The 22,324-nt window shown below is 43.1% G+C and overlaps 2 protein-coding genes across 3 annotated transcripts in view; both read left to right on the top strand.

Moving 5' to 3' along the window:
- Positions 1-22,324, top strand: part of LOC146057911 (mitochondrial ornithine transporter 1-like) — a 58,318-nt gene that overhangs the window by 16,222 nt on the left and 19,772 nt on the right. For both annotated transcript variants that reach the window (XM_083169741.1, XM_083169740.1), the window contains exon 2: positions 19,008-19,111. In XM_083169741.1, coding sequence (XP_083025867.1) covers positions 19,057-19,111 — 55 coding nt within the window. In that variant the 5' untranslated portion in view covers positions 19,008-19,056. The remainder of the gene's footprint in view (positions 1-19,007; positions 19,112-22,324) is intronic.
- LOC146057909 (uncharacterized) lies at positions 322-4,325 on the top strand. The gene is made up of 2 exons (XM_083169738.1): positions 322-2,650; positions 2,731-4,325. Exons 1-2 carry the CDS (start codon positions 2,521-2,523, stop codon positions 3,303-3,305), a joined length of 705 nt encoding a protein of 234 aa, XP_083025864.1. The 5' UTR covers positions 322-2,520; the 3' UTR covers positions 3,306-4,325.

The raw sequence follows: 22,324 nt of genomic DNA, 5'->3' as shown, positions 1-22,324 counted from the left end.
CCTCCTCCACTTCGCCCTCCTGGCCGACCTCCTGTGCCTCCTCCGTGTCCTCCTCTGAGACCAAATTCAGGGCCTGTCTGGCCTCCTCAATGGCCACCTCCTGGGAGGCCTCCTCACTGGCCACCTCCTGTCTGTCCGCCTCTCTGCCCACCTCCTGGGCCTCCTCACGGGCCTGTCTGGCTCTCTCCCGCGCTGTGGGTTAAACAAACAAAATGGGTGAGTGTCATTTCCCATTTAAATTACTCTAACAAGTACATCTCATAACCACATTATATATGTGTTATATATCACACATATAGTATATGGCTTTTCTATGTCATAAACACCCAATTGACCTCATGTAATATTAATATTAAATAATGTTAAAATGCAAACACTCAATGGCCTAGATGCACTAGCCTTCAAAAGTGATACAATGTAGAGTGATAAACACGCAGCCAATCAGATCCTTCCTGTCATGTCACAGACTGTAGTTGTAAAAGGCCAGGTAGGAGCTGATTGGCTGCCTGTTTGTTACTCTCCATTTTAAAAATTGTGAACCAGACCGAATCCTGCCCTCTGTCAATTATATGTATTTGCCCAAAATACTTACAGCGTTGCAGACGCCGCCTCAGAGCCTGCAGACGCTCCGGCTCCCGCCTCCGCAGGTCGGACCATCGCCTCTCCAGTTGGGCGATGGTCCTCCGCACATGTGTGCGGGCGAATATGCGGCGCCGGGCCGCAACATATGCCCGGCGCTTGTCCCTATTTGTTATGAAGGGGCCTGCCTGCCCCAGTCTCCTCTCCATCACTCCTACCAGCGCCAGTAGCTCCGCAGTGGAGAAGGGTTCTGCACGCTGGTAGGAAGCCATTTTAGGAGTGGCACTAATCAAACTATCATGTGCTGTCATTGGTTGGTTAGAGTGATATTTGGTATTAACTTTATTGTTCATTTTTACACTAACAGCGTGTATGCGCCCGAACATACGGCTAACCCATTGCATCGCACCCCCATCCTAAACACACAGTCTAAACTAAGATGTAAACACATTATATATAATCTATAACATTCCCCAAACATGGGTATAAGCACCAGGTGAAATAGTCTGCATCACTAGACACTAACACCTAACTCAACAAGGTAGTAAACAGGTATTTTATAATGAAAGCTATGCAACAGAAACATAGCAAATAGTGGCAGACCTTTTCCAAAAATTTGCCCATGCTGCCATGTGTACACTTACCTTCTACTGGCCCCTAATACAGAGGTGGAATGAAAAGTAGCTAGCATACAGCCTGAATTTGGAGTGCTTTCACATGTGATTTGGATGCTAGCACTGATTACTTGTGGCTAAGTGGTGGACTGGATTGACATATGGAATGGGTAGTGTCAGTTGTACTACATAGCAAACAAGTGCACAGTACAGAAGTACAATCAAATATACATGTCATGTCTGACCTCAGTTGTATTTGGTCATTGGTGTTGGAATCTGCATTTAGCAAATAAATCAGACTTACTGAGTTTGCCAGGTTTTTTGGGAATATTTTTCCACACCAAGGGGCGGCCCGTATGTGCCGCACGGTTGACGCTGGCGTACGGGACGCGGCCGTACGGAACGCAGCTTGCAGCTGATTAACGCCAATTACAGAAATAGTATTTAAAGTGGTCCTAGAAAGGCAAACACTTGTTGCAAACATGGCAGGGTCAGACTCAGAGGAAGAGCAGGTGGTGCAGAATCTGTTGGCCCGCATGGAGGCCAACACCACCTATGTACCCCTCAACCCAGAGGACCAAGCTGGCCCATCAACAGCAGGCCAATCAGCAGCTGGGCCATCCTCAGCAGAATCATTGGGAACACAGCAGGTGGCTTCCCAACAGAGTAGCCAGCCCAGCACTTCAGGTACAGCAACCGGTGGGCGTGGCCGTGGCAGTGGCCGTGCCAGTGCCCGTGGCCGCAGTGGGGCAACACGGGAACCCACAACAAGAAACATGGCATATGAACCGCGGGAGCTTGACATCCTGGTGACCCGGGCACGTGATTTAATTGAGTGTCCAGCGGTGAAGTTGACACACACAAGGAGATGGAAGATCTGGGAGGAGATAACGGCGGAGATTAATGCAGTGGCTCCACAAGTTCGACAGGCAGAGCATGTTAAGAAGAGGCAAGTACATGTGTGTTACATTAGAGTAGTACAAGTCCAGTAATGTTTACATTCAATATTAGATCTAGTTGGGCAATGGGTGTTCACGTTGCTTGGACGCACAGACATGTAGGCCATGACATTGAATTGATAGTTATTGGAGGGTGACTGTTTTTGTATCTTCTAAGGATTGGTTTGAAAAAAGAATATAATGTAAGTTTGGTGTCAGTAGCCACATGTTGTATTATGTTTCAGATTGCAATGGGTGCTACAGCAAACATGAGGAGTTACATGTATTAATATGTACACTTTGATTGCAGGTGGCACGACTTCAAAGGCAACCTCAAGAAGAAATTGACCGACCGGTGGCAACACAGCCAGACCTCTGGGGCTGGCCCCATGCCATCCAAGCTGAAGCTCACCCCCCTGGAAGAGATGGCCCAGTGCTGTATAGCAGTGGAGGAGGTCCGGGGGGTGAGCACTATAGACAGCGAGTCCCCAGCGGAAGTGATGGCTTCTACTCTAGAAGGTAATTATTTGCAAGGCCATAAGTAGATGTTTAACATTTTGCATGGAATGTGTGGTAATTTCAATTTTCTTGTTCAACAGCATCGCCACCGCTTGGTCAAGATTCTCTTGAGGAGGTTGTGGAGTCTGTGCCACCTGGCCCCAGTAGCAGGCCCGTGCAGCAGCCGCCGGGATTGTCCGCGGCTGAATTGTCCATGTGGGGCCGTGTGCTGGATAGTATTGTGCAGCAGGGAGAGTCGGCATTCGAGCGGGTGCGTAGGGCCGAGGAGGTGCTGCAGGGTTTGACCACCAGCCAGCAGAGTATTGCTGAGAGCCTGCAGGCTATGAGTGCCAGCCAGCAAGCTATGGCTGGCAGCCAACAAGCTATTGCTGGTAGCCTGCAGGTGCTGGCTGATCAAGCCCTGCGGCAAAACGACCTCCTCCTCCGCCATAATGAACTTATGGTGGAGCTAGTTAACAGCAATAGGGCCCTAATGTCACCCGCTTCGGGTGCATTACCATCCTCATCACTCCCTGCTGCCAGAGGGGGAAGAAGATCCACCCCCTCACCAGCATGCGCTCCACATGAGCCACCATCAGCCTCTGGCCGTGGACGAGGCACAAGAGCTGCTGCACGTGGCAAGGAGCCTGCCAGGGCCAAACGTGCTCGCAAATGAACTTGTGTCCCCATTAATCTCCACCGTTATGTCTTCCCAAATCTTCCATTGAGCTGTGTGTGTCAGCAGCCTGTGTCCAAATCCGTGCCCAGGGTCACCACTTTTGCCCGCGGTTCAAATGTCATGTTTGGTTCCTCTGTTGCCCTGTTTCAGTGTGCTGTACTTGAAGTGTTGGTGCTGTACTTTTGTTGTGAAGCCACCTGATGTGTTCCCAATGATTCTGCTGTGGCTATTTATTCTTTATTATTTTATTTGGTCCTGGTATGGTACCATTTGTTTTGTTATGTATTTTCATTTTTTGCCTAAGTTTGTTTAATAAATGTTATTTTGGCCCCACAAATGTCTGTATTAATTTAGACATGCAGAAGTGGCATGTGTATTAGTATTAATATTATTACGTTGTGTGCATTATTTGCAATGTTAAAGTGTGTGACAAGTGCAGCATGTAATGTTCCCTTTAAGCTGAAATGCTTCCAATTGTAGCAGTGAGAAGCGTGTAATTAACAAGTAATGGGTAAAGTATGTGATTGTATTGGGTTCAGGTGACATTGGTTGAGGTGCGTCCGTCCTGATTAGGCGTTCCGATTGCCTAGCGCATGACCGAGTGGTGTCCGCAAAGCAAAAGTAACCTTTTGGACACCGCACATTTCTTCCCTTTTTGTTCGCGTGCATTCGGCGCGCTGTCCGAATGCACGCCTACCAATATATGTGTACTCCCCCGTGTCCGCCCATGTTTCCGCCCAGTTTAGCCCACTTTGAAACTACGCCCCTATGTCATTCCGCATGACGCCCATAACACACCCCTATTGGCCGAATGTATGCGGTGCACAGTTCTGTACGGGATTAGTGAGAACATGTACGGAGACCATGCGTGGCACATGCGCGTCGCGTTCTCCACGCATGCGCAGACGGCTAAAAAACGCCATCCGAAATAATGCGGAAAAGTCCGCACCGATCAGAATAAGGGCCCATGTCTCTGAATGTCTTTCAGCCATTGCATCTAAAAAACATATCCAAAATTTGTCCATACCTTACACAAGACACTGCAAAAACTCTAATCCATGCACTGATTATATCACGCATTGACTATTGCAATAGCCTCCTTACCGTTCTTCCTAAGAAAAGACTCTCACCACTCCTATCCATTTTGAATGCAGCTGCGAGGCTGATCTTCCTGGCTAGACGTTCATCGTCTGCTGATCCGCTCTGCCAGTCCCTCCATTGGTTGTCTGTATATTACCACATTCAATATAAAATACTTCTACTTACATATAAAGCCATTACTCTGATTACACCAACTTATATCTCTTTGCTTATCTCAAAATATATCCCCACCCGACCTCTCCGCTCTGCACAAGATCTGCGTCTCTCATCCACACTCATTACTCACTCCCACTTACACTTGCAGGATTTTTGTCGGACAGCACCCACCTTATGGAATGCCCTTCCACGCACACTAAGACTCTCCTCTAGCCTCCAAACTTTCAAGCATTCCCTGAAAACTCACCTCCTCAGGCAAGCCTATCATATTCAGGACCCCCACACACCCTCCAGTAGCATTCATATCTAATTGCACCCCATCAGGACCGTCTAGTAATCTGATGGGACTGTCATACTATGGAATTCTATTCTTATGTATCCCTCCCATTATCCCTATAGAGTGTAAGCTTGCGAGCAGGGCCCTCCTACCTCCATGTCAGTTTGTATCTACCCAGTTTGTTTTATCACGGTTATTTTCAATTGTAAAGCGCAACGGAATATGCTGCACTATATAAGAAACTGTAAATAAATAAATGAAATTAAATAAATAAATTAATAAAATACTTTTGGGTAGAGTGTGTTCAAATTAAATCTAAATTGCAGTGTAAGAATAAAGTAGCCAGTATTTACTCTGCACAGAAACAAAATAACTCACCCAAATCTAACTCTCTGCACATGTTACATCTGCCCCACCTGCAATGCAGCATTGTTTTGTCCATTAAAGAAGGAGTTTGCTTTTGCAAACCAACCAGAATCACCCCATAATGTATAGTGATAGGGATGTATATATACAATTCAAAAATGTTTTCTTGGCAATTTTCACACCTATTTTGACAAATTAACTTGGTACTCAAAGGGTTAAATGTAACAAATACTTGCTAACATCACATCTGTGTACAGAATTAGGCGTTCACTTGTCTTATTTTCAGTTCCATAGTCACCTTAGATGTCATCTGAAATATTGCATTATGTGTCACAAGCATTATGTACTGTATCATGTGAGCTAACCATTGTGATTAATCTGGATGCACACCTGCAGATGTATCTGTCCAATCCGTCTGGTGCGAACAAAAATCTGGTAGTGTATGGGAGCATATGGCAATCAGCCAGTAGCTCCCAAATGCAGGAAAATTAACAAATAAGATTGTATGAATACATTTGTTAAATCAAATGCATTTAACCAATTTGTCTGAATAACCATTGTCTATTTTCCAGTGTTTGGAAGCAAATGTTCGATTCTCATGTTGCCATACATTACCAGATCCTCTCACTGGTCGCCTAGCATCCTTATGATTTGGGCAGGGTGCTGATCACTGTGGAGAACGAACATATTTCATTTTTGAAAAGTAAAACATTAGTTTTGAGGAGTTGTTACTGCTTTGTAACATGTTGTGCATTGTAGCTGCTATTGTATGAACAGCATTATATTTAACAACACTCTGAATACCCCAATACCATCAAACCAACCCATTTGCCCCTTCAGGTCCCCTAAGATTTAGGTATATAATGAAAGTAGCCTGATCTGAACAGGTCTGTAAGTATAGACCTGTTTGTTTTATACCAGGAGGGGTAAAACAAATTATTGATGATCAAGGTAGACTAAAGGAATGGTCAAGAACATGGCAACTACAGCTTAATGCCATAAAATGCACAATCATTAACTTGGGTCTCAGAAATCCAAAGACTAAATATAGTATAAATGGCACTATCATGAAAACTACTAAGGAAGAGAGGGATCTAGGTGTCACTATTTCAGGGGACTTAAAGGCAGGTAGGCAATGTAACAAAGCAATAAAGAAGGCAAGTCAGAAAGAAAGAAGTAATAATGCCACTGTATACAGTAGGTCATTGGTACGACCTCATCTAGAGTATTGTGTTCAGTTCTGGAGGCCACATCTCCGGAAGGATATAAATACATTAGAGACTGTACAAAGAAGGGCAACTAAAATGGTGCATGGCCTACATCACAATACATACAGGAAAGACTAAAAGATCTTAATATGTATAGTTTAGAGCAGAGAAGGGAAAGGGGGGACATGATAGAAACTTTCAAATATATCAAGGGCTTTAACAAGGTACAGGTGGGAGACATTCTTCACAGGAAGAGGAGCAGCAGAACACGAGGACATGCACTGAAACTAGAGGGAGGAAGATTCAGGGGAAATTTGAGGAAGAATTACTTCACAGAAAGAGTAGTAGATAAGTGGAATAGCCTCCCATCAGAGGTGGTAGAGGCAAAGACAGTAGTACAATTTAAACATGCTTGGGAAAGGCATATTGATATCCTTACAAAAAAATAAGGATCAAATATGGTTTGAGGTAACATGTTTAAAAAAGGGGCAGACTAGTGCTGTTTGCTATATGAGTGCCTGACATTTAGGGATTGACTTGTCCCTAATACCCCTTTCACACCAGCCTAATTTCCCAGGTTGGGCCCGGGAACAACCCACGACTAGCTAAGGGGGCACACACAGAGAACAGTTTAAGCTCATTTCTAAGCGATATGACTAAGGGGGGTATTCAATGTCAATTGCCATTTTTTTTACTTTTTTTTTTTTAAACAGTGAGCTGAACAAATAAGAACATACATAACCGAGTAAACACTGATCGATGGCTGGGTGCAGAATCGCCATCGATGGCAACCATGGATGGCGTCTGCACCGATGGCCATCCCTAGGAGCAGCAGCCTTATTATTCTTTCTTTTACTTGCAGTAGCACCACTGAACTCAGTCTCCAGAGTTAGTACAGCTCAGCTGCCACAGGTGGCAGTGTTGATCATAGGCAAATGTATTACAATGAAAATTAAACTGAAAGTAAAAGAACGACGGATCACCTTTTTGGGATCGGCGGCTCCCTCAGTCTTTTATGGGATCCGTTCAAAAGACCTGCTTCGTTCGCGAACGACCCATCTCTACTCTGGACACTTGGAGAGGTGACCTGGGTTGGTGGTCCAGGACCAATAAAAATTATTTATGGTTAACTTTATAGGTATAAACCAATGCTTGTGGCTTCCAATCATAAAATATGTTGACATACAAAAGTGAATCCTGTCCTGGATTTGTTTTCAAATAATCAAATAGGCAAATGTAAATGAAGTTGTATATCTGGACTGCTTACCACTTGACAAGAAATTGTTTATTAAACGTGTATAATTAAATATAAAGCTTGCAATACCTATTGCTTATACAGTACATAGTATACATATAATAATTTTCCACATGAGCAATATTTGACCATTGGTTTATTATAAAAGATTCTGAAATATTTTTGGGATGGACAAATGTGTTTTTATTATTTACTTAGTTTGTGTTTGCAGTAAGCAGTGGCGTAACAATGGCACTGCAGTCCAACTGGTATATTGGGGGCAGAGGCGGAAGTACCACTGGTGCAGCAGGTGCAGTGCATTGAGGATTAATGGTGCCACTGCTGCCCCTGTCACCCTCTTCCTGTCACCCACTGTTTTTCCCTGTCACACTTTGCTTCCCCCTGCCTCTCACTGTCACCCACTGCCTCTCCCTGTCACCGACTGCAATGTTGTATATTGTGAACTTGGGTTGGGGTGGAGGGGGGGGGGGTAATTATATTTTTGCATCCAGGCTCACCACCCAAGTGTTCTGCTACTGCTTGGGGGGAGCCTGCACTGTGGGGGTGCATGGTTTCTGCAGATTCCAATGGGTCTGGCAATCTGTATGGAATCTGCTGAAAATGTCTCCTCCAAAAATGGCCGCTGCCTTGGAGATAGATGCTAGAGATCCTCCCATTGCTACCTGAAGTTACAGATCCAGGTAGCGATAGATAGATAGATAGATAGATAGATAGATAGATAGATAGATAGATAAATAGATAGATAGATAGATAGAATTCCAATACATGCTCAATTTAGAGTATTTTTGTAATTAAACAGACAATTAGCTTAGAGGCAGCCCAATCACTAAGCTCCCTGAAGGCTTGGGAACAAAACCTAGAAATGCACAACCCAATAGTGGTATGGCTCCTTAAATATATAATTTAAACCATAAAATGCAGGTATAAGTGTTCATAAGCTCCAGTGAAGTAGAAAAGACGTTGTTCATCCAAAAGACGTATTTATTAAGTCCTTCAATATGATTCCCCAATCAAGGATACAGTACAAAAAAACATCCCAATGCGTTTCGTCAATATAGACTTCATCAGTGGAAGAGTAATATATCTACAAACGTAAATATTACAGTCAGTAAACATTTGGAAACATTTATTTACATACTTCACAATCAAGTACATTGAATACAATATAATTGAATAATTAAGCCAAAATAAAAAACAAAGGTAGGAAAGAAAGGAAGGTGGTGATTAAATGATTGTGAATAATGTGATATAAAAGGAGGGGCATACCTTCCATCAGAGATGGTTTATTTCACAAAAGTATTTAGGCATAGAAATAGATGTTCTTTATTCAATAAAGAACCTATAATATAAAATATTAATGAATAAGCTTTATCCGCCTACATTCAACCCTCATTGAATAAATGGTGGGAAATAACCACAATAATAATTCAAGACCTTGGGTCATAAAGGATTAAATTCTTTAAAAGTAATAAAAAATAGGGGAAATGGTTGTAATCATTATAATTAATCAATTAATTATGATAATCTGTGAGTGAAATTGTGCAAGCAACATAAAGTGCACATACCAAGAAGGTTTAGGGTGGTGCTTAGCTCTCCCAACTGGTAAATTCAATAGAGACACCAAATATGTGTGGAGTCGCACTTGGTCCTCCAAACTGCTAAATTAAAAAATCACCTAAATAAGGTGAGAATATACAGTATTAAAAAAGAAAAGAGAAAAGAAACTCTTTTTTGCTGGGGCACTACTTACTAAATCTATACAATGTTTAAAATATTTTATTCAATTTTGATAAAAAAACATACATCACATATAACTAAGACAAACATACAGTGCGAGATTAGTTTGTGCTACTAATATATACGTTTTATCTATGTGTGTAGCACAAAAATCAAGTAGAATGAACCGTGCTAGGCGAAGAATTGTACATTAGAATTCAAGAAGATATGGGTAAGAAAATTATATTACCACTTTAATAAGTTAGAGATGTCCCTGTGATCTGGTAAGTCTGAAATTGGATATTATGTATCACACAAAAGTATATTGCAACAAATTATATTATAACTTAAATCCTATTTGTGGAAAGTAAGAGTGGATAGTACAAGTAAGAAAAGATAAGGCTATCAGGGCAGATTACCTGCTGTGCTGCATCATATAGAATTACATTGGATACAGCATGAGTTTCTTCTGCTTACCAAAAAACCTTATATTTTTAAATATAGAAAACAGAGCAGAAAAAGGATTGGAGAATATTAAAGGGGAGCTTGTACAGGACTAGCCACTAACACTTACTGGTTCCTCTCATGTATGTAACAGCGGAGAGGGAGGTTCAGTGTCTAAGCTCCGTGTCTCAGAATCCTGACAGCTCTTAAGGAGTTACTGCTGTCGGCATCTAGCCCTTTGTTAACCCGCCGATGAGTGAACTCTGAATAAGTATCAGAAAAGGAAAGATTGAGAAAGTCCACAGAATATGTGGATTCTAATGTTTATAGATTGGTTAGTGTGTACAGAACACAGAATTGGTACAATATAAGTCTGGTTGGATTGTATTTTAAATATATAGCCACAAAGTTTCCCTATAGAGAATACAAGCTCAGGTTACTGGTTTTTTATGCATTACTGTTGCCCATTCCGTGAATTCACACACAAAAGTATCTACTCAAATTATTAAATTTTCATACTTAAACAATGCATATATAGCATCAAATTTCCCAAATCGGACTGGATCGCCCGTATATGGATTAAGGCAATAATCAACATGTATAGAGAAGCACAAAAAACCACAAATTTTTTGCAGATTGGTCAGTGTGTATGAAACACGGAATTGATACAATCTAAGATTGATAGGTTTGTATTCAAATATATATCAACACTAGTCTTGCGCTTAAAATCTGTAAATTTACAAATTATAGAACAATAGTCAATCTATACAGAAAGACAGGAGTGTGAGATTTAAAGGTTAGTCAGTGTATATGAAATACAGAGTTGGTACAGTATAGGTCAGGTTTTAGATTGTATTTAAATATATATCGACATTGGTCCTGCACTTAAACTGCTATCCATAAATATACATAGTCAATCTGTACAGAGAGGCCACAAAGTTTCCCTATAGAGAATACAAGCTCAGGTTACTGGTTTTTTATGCATTACTGTTGCCCATTCCGTGAATTCACACACAAAAGTATCTACTCAAATTATTAAATTTTCATACTTAAACAATGCATATATAGCAGCAAATTTCCCAAATCGGACTGGATCGCCCGTATATGGATTAAGGCAATAATCAACATGTATAGAGAAGCACAAAAAACTACAAATTTTTTGCAGATTGGTCAGTGTGTATGAAACACGGAATTGATACAATCTAAGATTGATAGGTTTGTATTCAAATATATATCAACACTAGTCTTGCGCTTAAAATCTGTAAATTTACAAATTATAGAACAATAGTCAATCTATACAGAAAGACAGGAGTATGAGATTTATAGGTTAGTCAGTGTATATGAAATACAGAGTTGGTACAGTATAGGTCAGGTTTTAGATTGTATTTTAATATATATCGACATTGGTCCTGCACTTAAACTGCTATCCATAAATATACATAGTCAATCTGTACAGAGAGGCAGGAGCATGAGATTTGTACATTGGTCAGTGTGTATGAAACATAGAATTGATACAATATAAGTCTGGTTTAGATTGTATTTAAATGTCTACTGACATTAGTCCTGCGCTTGAACTGCTGAGATTGTTCAACTAAATATGGACATTAAGCAACCCATCAATATAAAGTAACGTTATGTGTGCAGACTATAACAATAGTAGTACTATCTGTTCTCAGCTATATCAACACCATCGCCATCCAATATATTGTACAGTCTGTATGCAATTAGTTCAAAAAAAATTTACATAAACCTTTTAAGAGATAGTAGTAAAAGGTAGATTGCTATATGAATAAAGCGATATTTTACATTACCACTTCCCTGAGCTGAAATATGCCGCGTATAGGTCCTGGAGCGTTCTCAGCTTTTTGCAAGGTAGAAGGCTGTATCTGGATTTATTCTGAGGACGGTACTGTTGCTTGCAGTGTCAGCTTCGTTTTGGAGCAATCTCAGGCTGCTGGGGGGAGAGGAAGGCTGTATCCGTGGGTAATGCTGCCGCTCACATTAACAGCGTTTTGGAGCACTTGCAGCCAGTGAGGTAGTAGAAGACAGTGTCTAAACGAAAATCCCAATGGTGCACTATAGATACTGTGCAGTTCTAGGCAAACAATTTGGAGTCCGTGTATCCTGTAATGGGGATGCAATCTTGGAGACTTGCAGGGATGTTCATCTCATGGGTTTGCACTGTGCGCACAGTGCATACCCTTTAAACCGACGATATCGTTTCGCCCTGAAGGCTTGTTCACGGTCACCGTGCAAGTCTCCAAGATTGCATCCCCATTACAGGATACACGGACTCCAAATTGTTTGCCTAGAACTGCACAGTATCTATAGTGCACCATTGGGATTTTCGTTTAGACACTGTCTTCTACTACCTCACTGGCTGCAAGTGCTCCAAAACGCTGTTAATGTGAGCGGCAGCATTACCCACGGATACAGCCTTCCTCTCCCCCCAGCAGCCTGAGATTGCTCCAAAACGAAGCTGACACTGCAAGCAACAGTACCGTCCTCAGAATAAATCCAGATACAGCCTTCTACCTTGCAAAAAGCTGAGAACGCTCCAGGACCTATACGCGGCATATTTCAGCTCAGGGAAGTGGTAATGTAAAATATCGCTTTATTCATATAGCAATCTACCTTTTACTACTATCTCTTAAAAGGTTTATGTAAATTTTTTTTGAACTAATTGCATACAGACTGTACAATATATTGGATGGCGATGGTGTTGATATAGCTGAGAACAGATAGTACTACTATTGTTATAGTCTGCACACATAACGTTACTTTATATTGATGGGTTGCTTAATGTCCATATTTAGTTGAACAATCTCAGCAGTTCAAGCGCAGGACTAATGTCAGTCAGTGGTGCGAGTATAAAAAATGTCTTAGTGGTACTGTGTTGCGCGCCGAAGGCGCGCGGCTCAAAATGGGCGTGGTTAGGGTGTGGTTAGGGCGTGGACAGGGCGTGGACATATGACACGAGGGGGAGTGGCTATATGACAAAACTTTAGAACACAATGCCATTTCTGTTTGGGCTTGTGCATTGCATCCTGCACACAAAATGTAGGAGCCAGATAAACTACAAACAGGGATACGCCGAAATTTACACAGTAATGCCTGTTATGCGTCACACACCCAATACATAATACCCATGCCATAATGCTCATTGCGCCGCTGCCGCAGAACTAATGCCCATTACTAATATGCCCCCACAGTGCCACACATATATGCCCCCACAGTGCCAGCTATCATATGCCCCCACAGTGCCACACATATATGCCCCCTACAGTGCTAAGTATGCCCCCAGTGCCAGATATGCCAGATATGCCCCCACATATGCCCCCACTCTTTTTAGGGTATGTTTAGCAAGGCTGCAAAGGAGAGCGAACTGGTGCAAGAAAACTGCACAACTTCCATATTAACTATAAAGCAGGAGAAGGGTAAGAGAGGGGTGTCAGGAAGAGAGAGTGGGTTCAGGCAAAAAGAGAGAGGGGGTACGGTAGAGAGAGGGGTGTCAGGCAGAGAGAGAGATATAGAGAGGGGGTGAGGCATATAGAGAGGGGGGTGAGGCAGAGAGGTTTGGGAAAGATGGTTCAGGCAGAGAGAGAGGGGGTTAAGGTAGAGAGGGACGGGGAGTCAGGCATATAGAGGTGTGTGAGGCAGAGAACGAGGGGGGGTCAGAAAGGTAACTTGCATGTATACTGTAACTCACAGCCGCCAGCAGCCCCCTCCAGTGGCGTAAGTTCATCCCAGACGTCAGATGGGCGTGTCTAGCATAACCTACTGGTGATGTCTAGCACTGCCTATTGGCATTCCTTTTTATTCCATATGCACCTTACCTATATGGTGGTTTCTCACAACAGGGGAACTTTTGAAGAAATGTTTCACCCCTGGTCAGGCAGCGTCTTCAGTTGGTATTCATTATTCGTGTAGGATATCACATGGTCCGGCCTGTTTGCGTAGGAATATAACGAATGTCATCATACAACAGTGGTTCAACCAGACTCGTGTCACCTACTTCTCTCTGTGTCTCTCAGCCAGACAATCATCCCACACCTGCGGTCTCTCAGCCACATCATCATCCTCTCCCCCCCCATGTTTGTCAGCCACACCATCATCTTCTTCCTGAGTTAACTCTCAGCCACACCACCATCTCCATCTGCATCTCTCACCATACCCCTCAATTGTGTCTCTCAGCCTTCCCTCTTCACTCGCTGCCTCTCACCCTTAACTCTGTCCCTCTCAGTCTCCCAAACTTCACTCTGTGTCTCTAAGCCTGTCCCCCATCAATCTATGCCTCTCAATCTCACCCCTTCATTCTGTGCCTCTCAGCCTGCCCTCCCTTCAATCTGCCTATGAGCCCCAACCCTTCACTCTGTGCCTCTCATCCTCATGCCTTCACTCTGTGCCTCGTAGCCTCCCTCCCTTCATTCTGTGCCCCTCAGCCTCCCTCCCTTCATTCTGTGCCTCTCAGCCTCCCACCCTTCATTCTGTACCTCTCAACCTACCACCCGTCACTCTGTGGCAGGTATTCAATGCGGCCGGCGAGGGGGTTAAACAGCGAGGATTGCAGAAAACCAGTGATCCTCGCTGATTAACCCCCTCGCCAGCCGCTCGTCCTATTCAACATCCAGGGGAAATCCTCGCTGTCACAGGACGGCGAGAATTCCCCAAAACAGCGAGACCCGCGGCTTCTGGAGCCGCATACGCCAATTCCCCCTCGCTCAAAAAAACAGAGCGAGGGGGAATTGGCGTATGAGGGGGGGTGCGTTGAATACTGACAGGGTAAGTGGTGACAGCGAGCAGGAAGCCCTGCTTGCTGTCGCCGCTCGCCCACAGCCTTGAATACCTGCCTGTGTCTCTCAGCATTCCACCCTTCACTGTGTGCCCCGTGACGGGGCCGGTCAAAGTGGACACCTGTACCTGACCCCAAGGGTCATAGGGGCCCAGAGCATCAGGGACACAAAAAAATGGGGCCGCAGCTCCTGTTAATGGTTTTTAAAATGCCTGTTCTCCTGCCAATTAACTAATATTTTGAGAGCTGTTTAGCAGTGGAGAGTGGGGCAGACAAATGAGCGAGGATGCTGTGACCACCGGAGCCCGGAGGGACCACCAGTCATGAGTGACACGGAGGGGAATAACTTTTAGGGCAGAGTGCTCTGTGTGTGTTTCTCTTGTGTCATACCTGCATGTTGCCGGGAGGGCTGCTGTGCCCAGTGGGGGTAATGTATGTGGTAACCGGCATATTGACGGCTCCGTGCTGTGGATATGGAGGTGGCGGCAGCGACATTTTGCAATATGTGTAGGGTCACTCTGTTTGTGTTATATGTATTAGAGGGCTCTGTATGTGTGCAGGTTTGCTGCATATGTAATATGTAGGTGTGCAAGGATTGTAATGTATATGAGGGCTCTGTATGTGTAATATGAGGGCTCTGTATGTGTGCCCAAGTTCACCGGGTGTGTAATCTGTATAGGGGGTTATACTGTATATGTAAGTTCCTCAGGAGGGCTATTTGTGCATAACACATAATAAAAACAAACCCAGGAAATTCACTCCCTCCCGTCAGCGCTCCCTCCCATCCGCCCACACTTCACTGGAAGCTGCCCTCACGGTAGATTCTAAACCCTGCCCTCACCTGCAAGTGCCTGCTGCTTCTTCTTGGGCAGGAGCGCGTGAGGCCGCCCGTGATGTACAGAGAAACCGGCGCCTCGATCCAGGCAGCCCCGGCTAAGTGGGAGGTGACGGCGCAGCGGTGGGAAGGCACCAGGGGGCAAGTGCTTAGTGCTTGGCAGGGGCGTAACTAGACCTTTCTGGGCCCCATAGCAAAATTTAGAATGGGCCCCCCCTCATTATTGCAGATATGCTTCCGAGCAGTGTACAAAATGGGAATTTAGAAGTGGGGGAAGTGGAAATAGGATCATCCTAGGTATCCCTTTTACATGCTCTCCTTTGTGTCTGGTCACATGTGTCTCTCTCCTTTAATTACCCATATGCAACTCGCTCCCTACCACCCTTTCAGCCCCTTCTTCCCTCTCAACTCCTCCACTTCTCACTAAATACCTCCACCCCTTCACCCCCTACTTAAGTATTCCTCTCTAACCACTCGTCTTATCCTCAGTGCTTTTTTCACCCACTTCTTTTTAAATAGTTTGCAGTGCCAGGAGGACAGATACAGTGTGTATCTGTCCTCCTGGCACTGCAAACTATTGGAAATAGGATCATCCTAGGCACAGTTGGTGCGTGCCATGTGTGACAGTGGGTGTGACATTGTGTAATGCAGTGTGCATTACACAATGTCACACCCACTGTCACACATGGCACGCACCAACTGTCACACACACTGTCAGTCACCCATACAAGTTACACACTGAATGCACCTACTGTGTCACACACACACACACACACAAAATGTGCTCACTGCAGGTCCCCAGCGCTGTATCCGGACACATCTTGCTGAAGCTATGAAGATGTCAGGGTGGCCGGGGTCTCTAAGCGCTCCTCTGTGTGTGCAGCTACAGGAGCGGCTCCCGTTGGCTGTCAGCGGCAGAGCCGGCTGTCACTGCTACATCAGGGGTTAGGGGGGGTGGGGGGTGGATATCGCACCGGGTTCCAGTGCTGTTGGCGCAGTTGAACTAAGTGGGGAACGGCGCGTGTGGGAAGTGAGGCTATGCCCCGCCCCACTTCCAGCGCTACTTCTGTTCAAAATCTTCTACACTACAGCATCCGATTACTCACAGAAGCCCGGCTCCGGAACCCCGCACGGCGCACGCTGCAGCATGGAAGAGGGTGCAGGGGATGATCTGATGGACCGGCCACTTACATATGCGCGCATGCGCAGAAAGTAATTCGGGGGTATTTGTTATGGCGGTACGGGGTACCGGCACTATATGTTTTACCGGTACGCCGTACCACCCCGTACCGCCACACTTGCACCGCTGATGTCAGTAGACATTTAAATACAATCTAAACCAGACTTATATTGTATCAATTCTGTGTTTCATACACACTGACCAATGTACAAATCTCATGCTCCTGCCTCTCTGTACAGATTGACTATGTATATTTATGGATAGCAGTTTAAGTGCAGGACCAATGTCGATATATATTAAAATACAATCTAAAACCTGACCTATACTGTACCAACTCTGTATTTCATATACACTGACTAACCTATAAATCTCATACTCCTGTCTTTCTGTATAGATTGACTATTGTTCTATAATTTGTAAATTTACAGATTTTAAGCGCAAGACTAGTGTTGATATATATTTGAATACAAACCTATCAATCTTAGATTGTATCAATTCCGTGTTTCATACACACTGACCAATCTGCAAAAAATTTGTAGTTTTTTGTGCTTCTCTATACATGTTGATTATTGCCTTAATCCATATACGGGCGATCCAGTCCGATTTGGGAAATTTGCTGCTATATATGCATTGTTTAAGTATGAAAATTTAATAATTTGAGTAGATACTTTTGTGTGTGAATTCACGGAATGGGCAACAGTAATGCATAAAAAACCAGTAACCTGAGCTTGTATTCTCTATAGGGAAACTTTGTGGCTATATATTTAAAATACAATCCAACCAGACTTATATTGTACCAATTCTGTGTTCTGTACACACTAACCAATCTATAAACATTAGAATCCACATATTCTGTGGACTTTCTCAATCTTTCCTTTTCTGATACTTATTCAGAGTTCACTCATCGGCGGGTTAACAAAGGGCTAGATGCCGACAGCAGTAACTCCTTAAGAGCTGTCAGGATTCTGAGACACGGAGCTTAGACACTGAACCTCCCTCTCCGCTGTTACATACATGAGAGGAACCAGTAAGTGTTAGTGGCTAGTCCTGTACAAGCTCCCCTTTAATATTCTCCAATCCTTTTTCTGCTCTGTTTTCTATATTTAAAAATATAAGGTTTTTTGGTAAGCAGAAGAAACTCATGCTGTATCCAATGTAATTCTATATGATGCAGCACAGCAGGTAATCTGCCCTGATAGCCTTATCTTTTCTTACTTGTACTATCCACTCTTACTTTCCACAAATAGGATTTAAGTTATAATATAATTTGTTGCAATATACTTTTGTGTGATACATAATATCCAATTTCAGACTTACCAGATCACAGGGACATCTCTAACTTATTAAAGTGGTAATATAATTTTCTTACCCATATCTTCTTGAATTCTAATGTACAATTCTTCGCCTAGCACGGTTCATTCTACTTGATTTTTGTGCTACACACATAGATAAAACGTATATATTAGTAGCACAAACTAATCTCGCACTGTATGTTTGTCTTAGTTATATGTGATGTATGTTTTTTTATCAAAATTGAATAAAATATTTTAAACATTGTATAGATTTAGTAAGTAGTGCCCCAGCAAAAAAGAGTTTCTTTTCTCTTTTCTTTTTGAATATTTAATTAAAACTCTATGGGAGCACCGCCAGACATGTTATTTAGTTTATAAAATAATCCTGTATAACATGGTTAGGGTCTCCATAAATTAATAGGATATACCCTTATTTTTCCAAAAATTCTGGCTGAATGAAATTGTTTTAGCCTGTGCATAGTAACAATCCCCCCCCTTTTTTAATATACAGTATTAGTAATGGGTACTTGTTTCCTAGCACGGCGCCCATCGTATGCCATCGTATACCATCGCATACCACTAGTTAAGGCATGCGATGGGATGCAATGGGGTCCTAAGACCCGCACTGTACATTTTTAATATTGCGTCGCATCACATGCCATTACAATGGCATGCGATGCAATGCGATTTTCAATTGTACAGGCACCCTGATGGGTGATTACTATGTTAAATGCACCCCCATTGTTAACGCCACCCCCACTATCAACGCCAACCTGAAGTGTGGCGAGCGCAGCAACCCCGCGAGGGGCGGCAGTACGCGTCCTCCGACCTTTTCATACCCCCACTATCCACGTCAGCGTGGAGTTCATGTTATATAGTGTGGCGAGCCACGGAGCCCGAAGTGTGGCGAGCGGACGTGGAATACATGCAAAGTAATCCGCGTCCCCTTGCGGGGCTCGCTGCGCTCGCCACACTTTGGGCTCGGTGGCTCGCTGCGCTCGCCACACTTCTGGTCTAAGAAATGTACATGATTAATTACTAAAATTTCTAATGCTTATCAAACATTTTTTATTTTAGATTTATCCATTTGTCTGTATGAAGATAGAGAGGAGCTGTACAGAGAAACATGAAAACAAACAATACCATCCAAGCGGCCATTGACCTGACGGCTGGTGCTGCAGGTAATGACAGATTTTGCACTGGTACATTGCCAAGTTGGCCAGTGTCTGACACTCTCTTACTAAGCTGATGTTAAAGACATGTCGAATCTTCTCCTTTTGTATCAGTACAACCCTTGAATTTACTTTCAGATGTCTTCTGGGTATTTGTGTGGGAAAAATATTGGCTGCAGTGCCAGTGAGGGCATCTCTCAAGCAGTAGAAGTCTGGTGCTGGCCGCAGTAGCGCACGCATGGGGGGTTTCTGAGTACCCAGAATGTTATGAAAGCTGTAAAGCTGTAGTCTGAAAGCTGAGGATCCCCTCTTTCCATGGGTACAAAAATTTAAAAAAATCGGCCCTTGGGAACCGGAGATATCTGACTTCAAAGCAGTGGTCCCCATCCAAGTCTGTTAATTGCTCTTCCCAGTCAGATATTTCAGGACTTTTTTCTGAGGGTATATTCCAAAAGCTGGGACTCTCCCCCTTTGATGGACACTAGTAGCTTGTCTCTACTGTTCCCAGAACCAGAGATATCAGCCTTCCAGCAGCTGGTTACTGCTCCAGCTCCACACACCTGGTATGTACTTTTATATCCTCGTTGGCAGATTGCTCTGCCTCCTGAACTCTGATCCTCTAGTCCCCAGTACCATTGATTCCATTAAAATCTAGGAAATATATTTCCTGGAACTGGAGATATCTGCAGTCAAGCAAGCTGTCCTCCCAACAGAAAATTATGAATAATAAGCCTACTCCACTATACAATCCTCCTCTGCATATTAAACATCCTCTACCACCCTGGAATTTATCTATCAGGGCCCCTTCATTCAGCACAATGCCCCCTTCTCCAACCCCATCTACAGCCATCTGTGCAGTAAAGGGGTAATTAGTGGAAATTACTGATCCAGGGCCTACATGCTGAGCGGTTGGTTTAATGCCCCCTACCACCCGCGGGACATCAAAGCTTCCCCCACCCCTACCGCTGGAGGATCGGTAGGGGCCCCAATACATTGCTATGCCCAGGGTTCTACATTGCAGTTGACGCTACTGTATGTATATATATATGGATGTATATGCATGTATGTATATATATATATATATATTCTCCAAAAAACAGGCGTCACTCCGGGGCTTTACGTGTAGCAATCAAGTGAAGTTTATTCCTTCCACGGTCTACGCCGTTTCGGGTATTTAACCCTTCGTCAGGACCAGAGGATATCACAACAAAAAGTGTAACGGGTTGTTACACTTTTTGTTGTGATATCCTCTGGTCCTGACGAAGGGTTAAATACCCGAAACGGCGTAGACCGTGGAAGGAATAAACTTCGCTTGATTGTTACACGTAAAGCCCCGGAGTGACGCCTGTTTTTTGGAGAAAATATTTGTGGACACCACACCACTGGGAAGGCACCCGGGCAGCAGCATTGTTTGTTAAGAGCGGGGAGTGCCGGACACCCACACAAAATATATATATATCCAAACCATTAGTGTTATATAGCGCCCTGTGCAATTTTCAGGATACTTCCTGTCTTTCCTTTGTTTTATAGTACCATAATCAACGTAAATATTTTCAAATATAAAACATTTATTTAAAACATTTAAAACAAAATAAATCAAACTTTTTCTTGAAGTAGGACTTTGTAACAAAGGTGTATTCTTTAGATTATGGATCACAATGGTTACCCAACGATTTTCGTCTCTTTGTGAGACTTCATCAGGGGTGAATAGTTTTATAATAGATCTTGAAGGATCTTTTATCACAAAACTTTTTTTGTTGTTGTAATATTGGTCCGATTACAGGCTCAAGCCTTTTGCTGTAATTAGTACTTGAGTATATTCCTAATTTTATTAAGGTAGATGGTGGTGGGCAATTACCCATAATTGATACTTGAAATCAACCTCAGTTAAATTTTCTTCTGGTTTTGTAGGTACCATTAGTGGAACGATTGTAATCTCGTCTCCTAATTTAGTTTTTTTTTTTTAAATTATTCTTTATTAAAGTTTTGTTACTTTTTCTCACAACAATAAAAAAACGAGACTAACAATTCACATACATAACATACAAACGTGTACAGTTTTTATGCTTAATATCTCAGTAGACACAGTAATAAGTATAGTGCATACATAAGGTGCCTAATGACAGTTGCGTAGTCAAACGGGAAAAGAAAAAAAAGAGAAGCAAACAAAACAGAAGACAAACATTATGCGTGGTGGCAAACAGCGACAAAGCGCTCTAGCATGTCTATGCTCCAGGAAATCAGACTAATAGTTCTAGTCCCTGATTGTGAGCCCCCCCAAAAAAAAAAAAAAGAAAAAAAAAAAAAAATTTGCCCAACCAAGGTTGGCACAAGATAATATATTATCATCTAAATAATCTCAAGTACCTACTTATACTAGTGAATGAAGTGTGAAGCGCCGCAGCTAAAGTACCTAGTGAGCCACTTAATTTTTAAATTTATACTCCACTTCTTCTCAACCATTGTTAGTGCTCTACAATTCGCCCTTGTTGAGACTTATTGTTTTTATAACCATTACCCCAATTCCCACCCATCCCTCCCTCCCTCCAGTACTAATCCTTAACTACCCAACCAAGTGCACTTACTTTGCAGTTTCTATTAAATTGTGACGTTACAGGCTGCCTCAGTGAGTAGTGGCAATAGAAGAGGACTACGTGTGTTATTTTAGGTGTAGGTATATACTATGTGTCCATGTGAGGGATTAAGGATTCCAAATATTAACGCGCAAACAAAGAGAGAAAAAAAAAAAAAAAGGAGGCTCACTCGTGGTTGATATCGCTATGTTCTGAATAATACCACGTCGCCCATATGTGAAAGAATTTATCAATTGAGTTCCTGGAGAGATACACATACTTCTCATGCGCCATAGTATAATTAACTGCCACGATCCAATCTTGCACAGTAGGTCCGCTTTTTGCCATCCAGCACCGGGCGATAACAACTTTCGCGATTGCACATAGATTTATCAAAAGCGATTTAAATCCCGACTGGGTACCACTAGGCCATACCCCGAGGAGTGCCGATAGGGGAGATAGATTTGGACCCACAAGCCCTATAGCCACTAACACATCGCCTACTCCTTCCCAATATGTCTGCAGCACTTTACATGACCATATAAGGTGCCAGAAGTCACAATCAGGCGATAAACACTTTGGACACTGGTAATTACCACTACGTGAGAATTTTTTCATCCTGTTCGGTGTTAAATATGCATGATATAAT

Source organism: Crinia signifera, chromosome 2 (genome assembly GCF_055691185.1).
Source record: "Crinia signifera chromosome 2, ASM5569118v1, whole genome shotgun sequence".
Lineage (NCBI taxonomy): Eukaryota > Metazoa > Chordata > Amphibia > Anura > Myobatrachidae > Crinia > Crinia signifera.
Note: the sequence above shows the minus strand (reverse complement) of the source record. Positions and strands in the feature narration are given on the sequence as shown.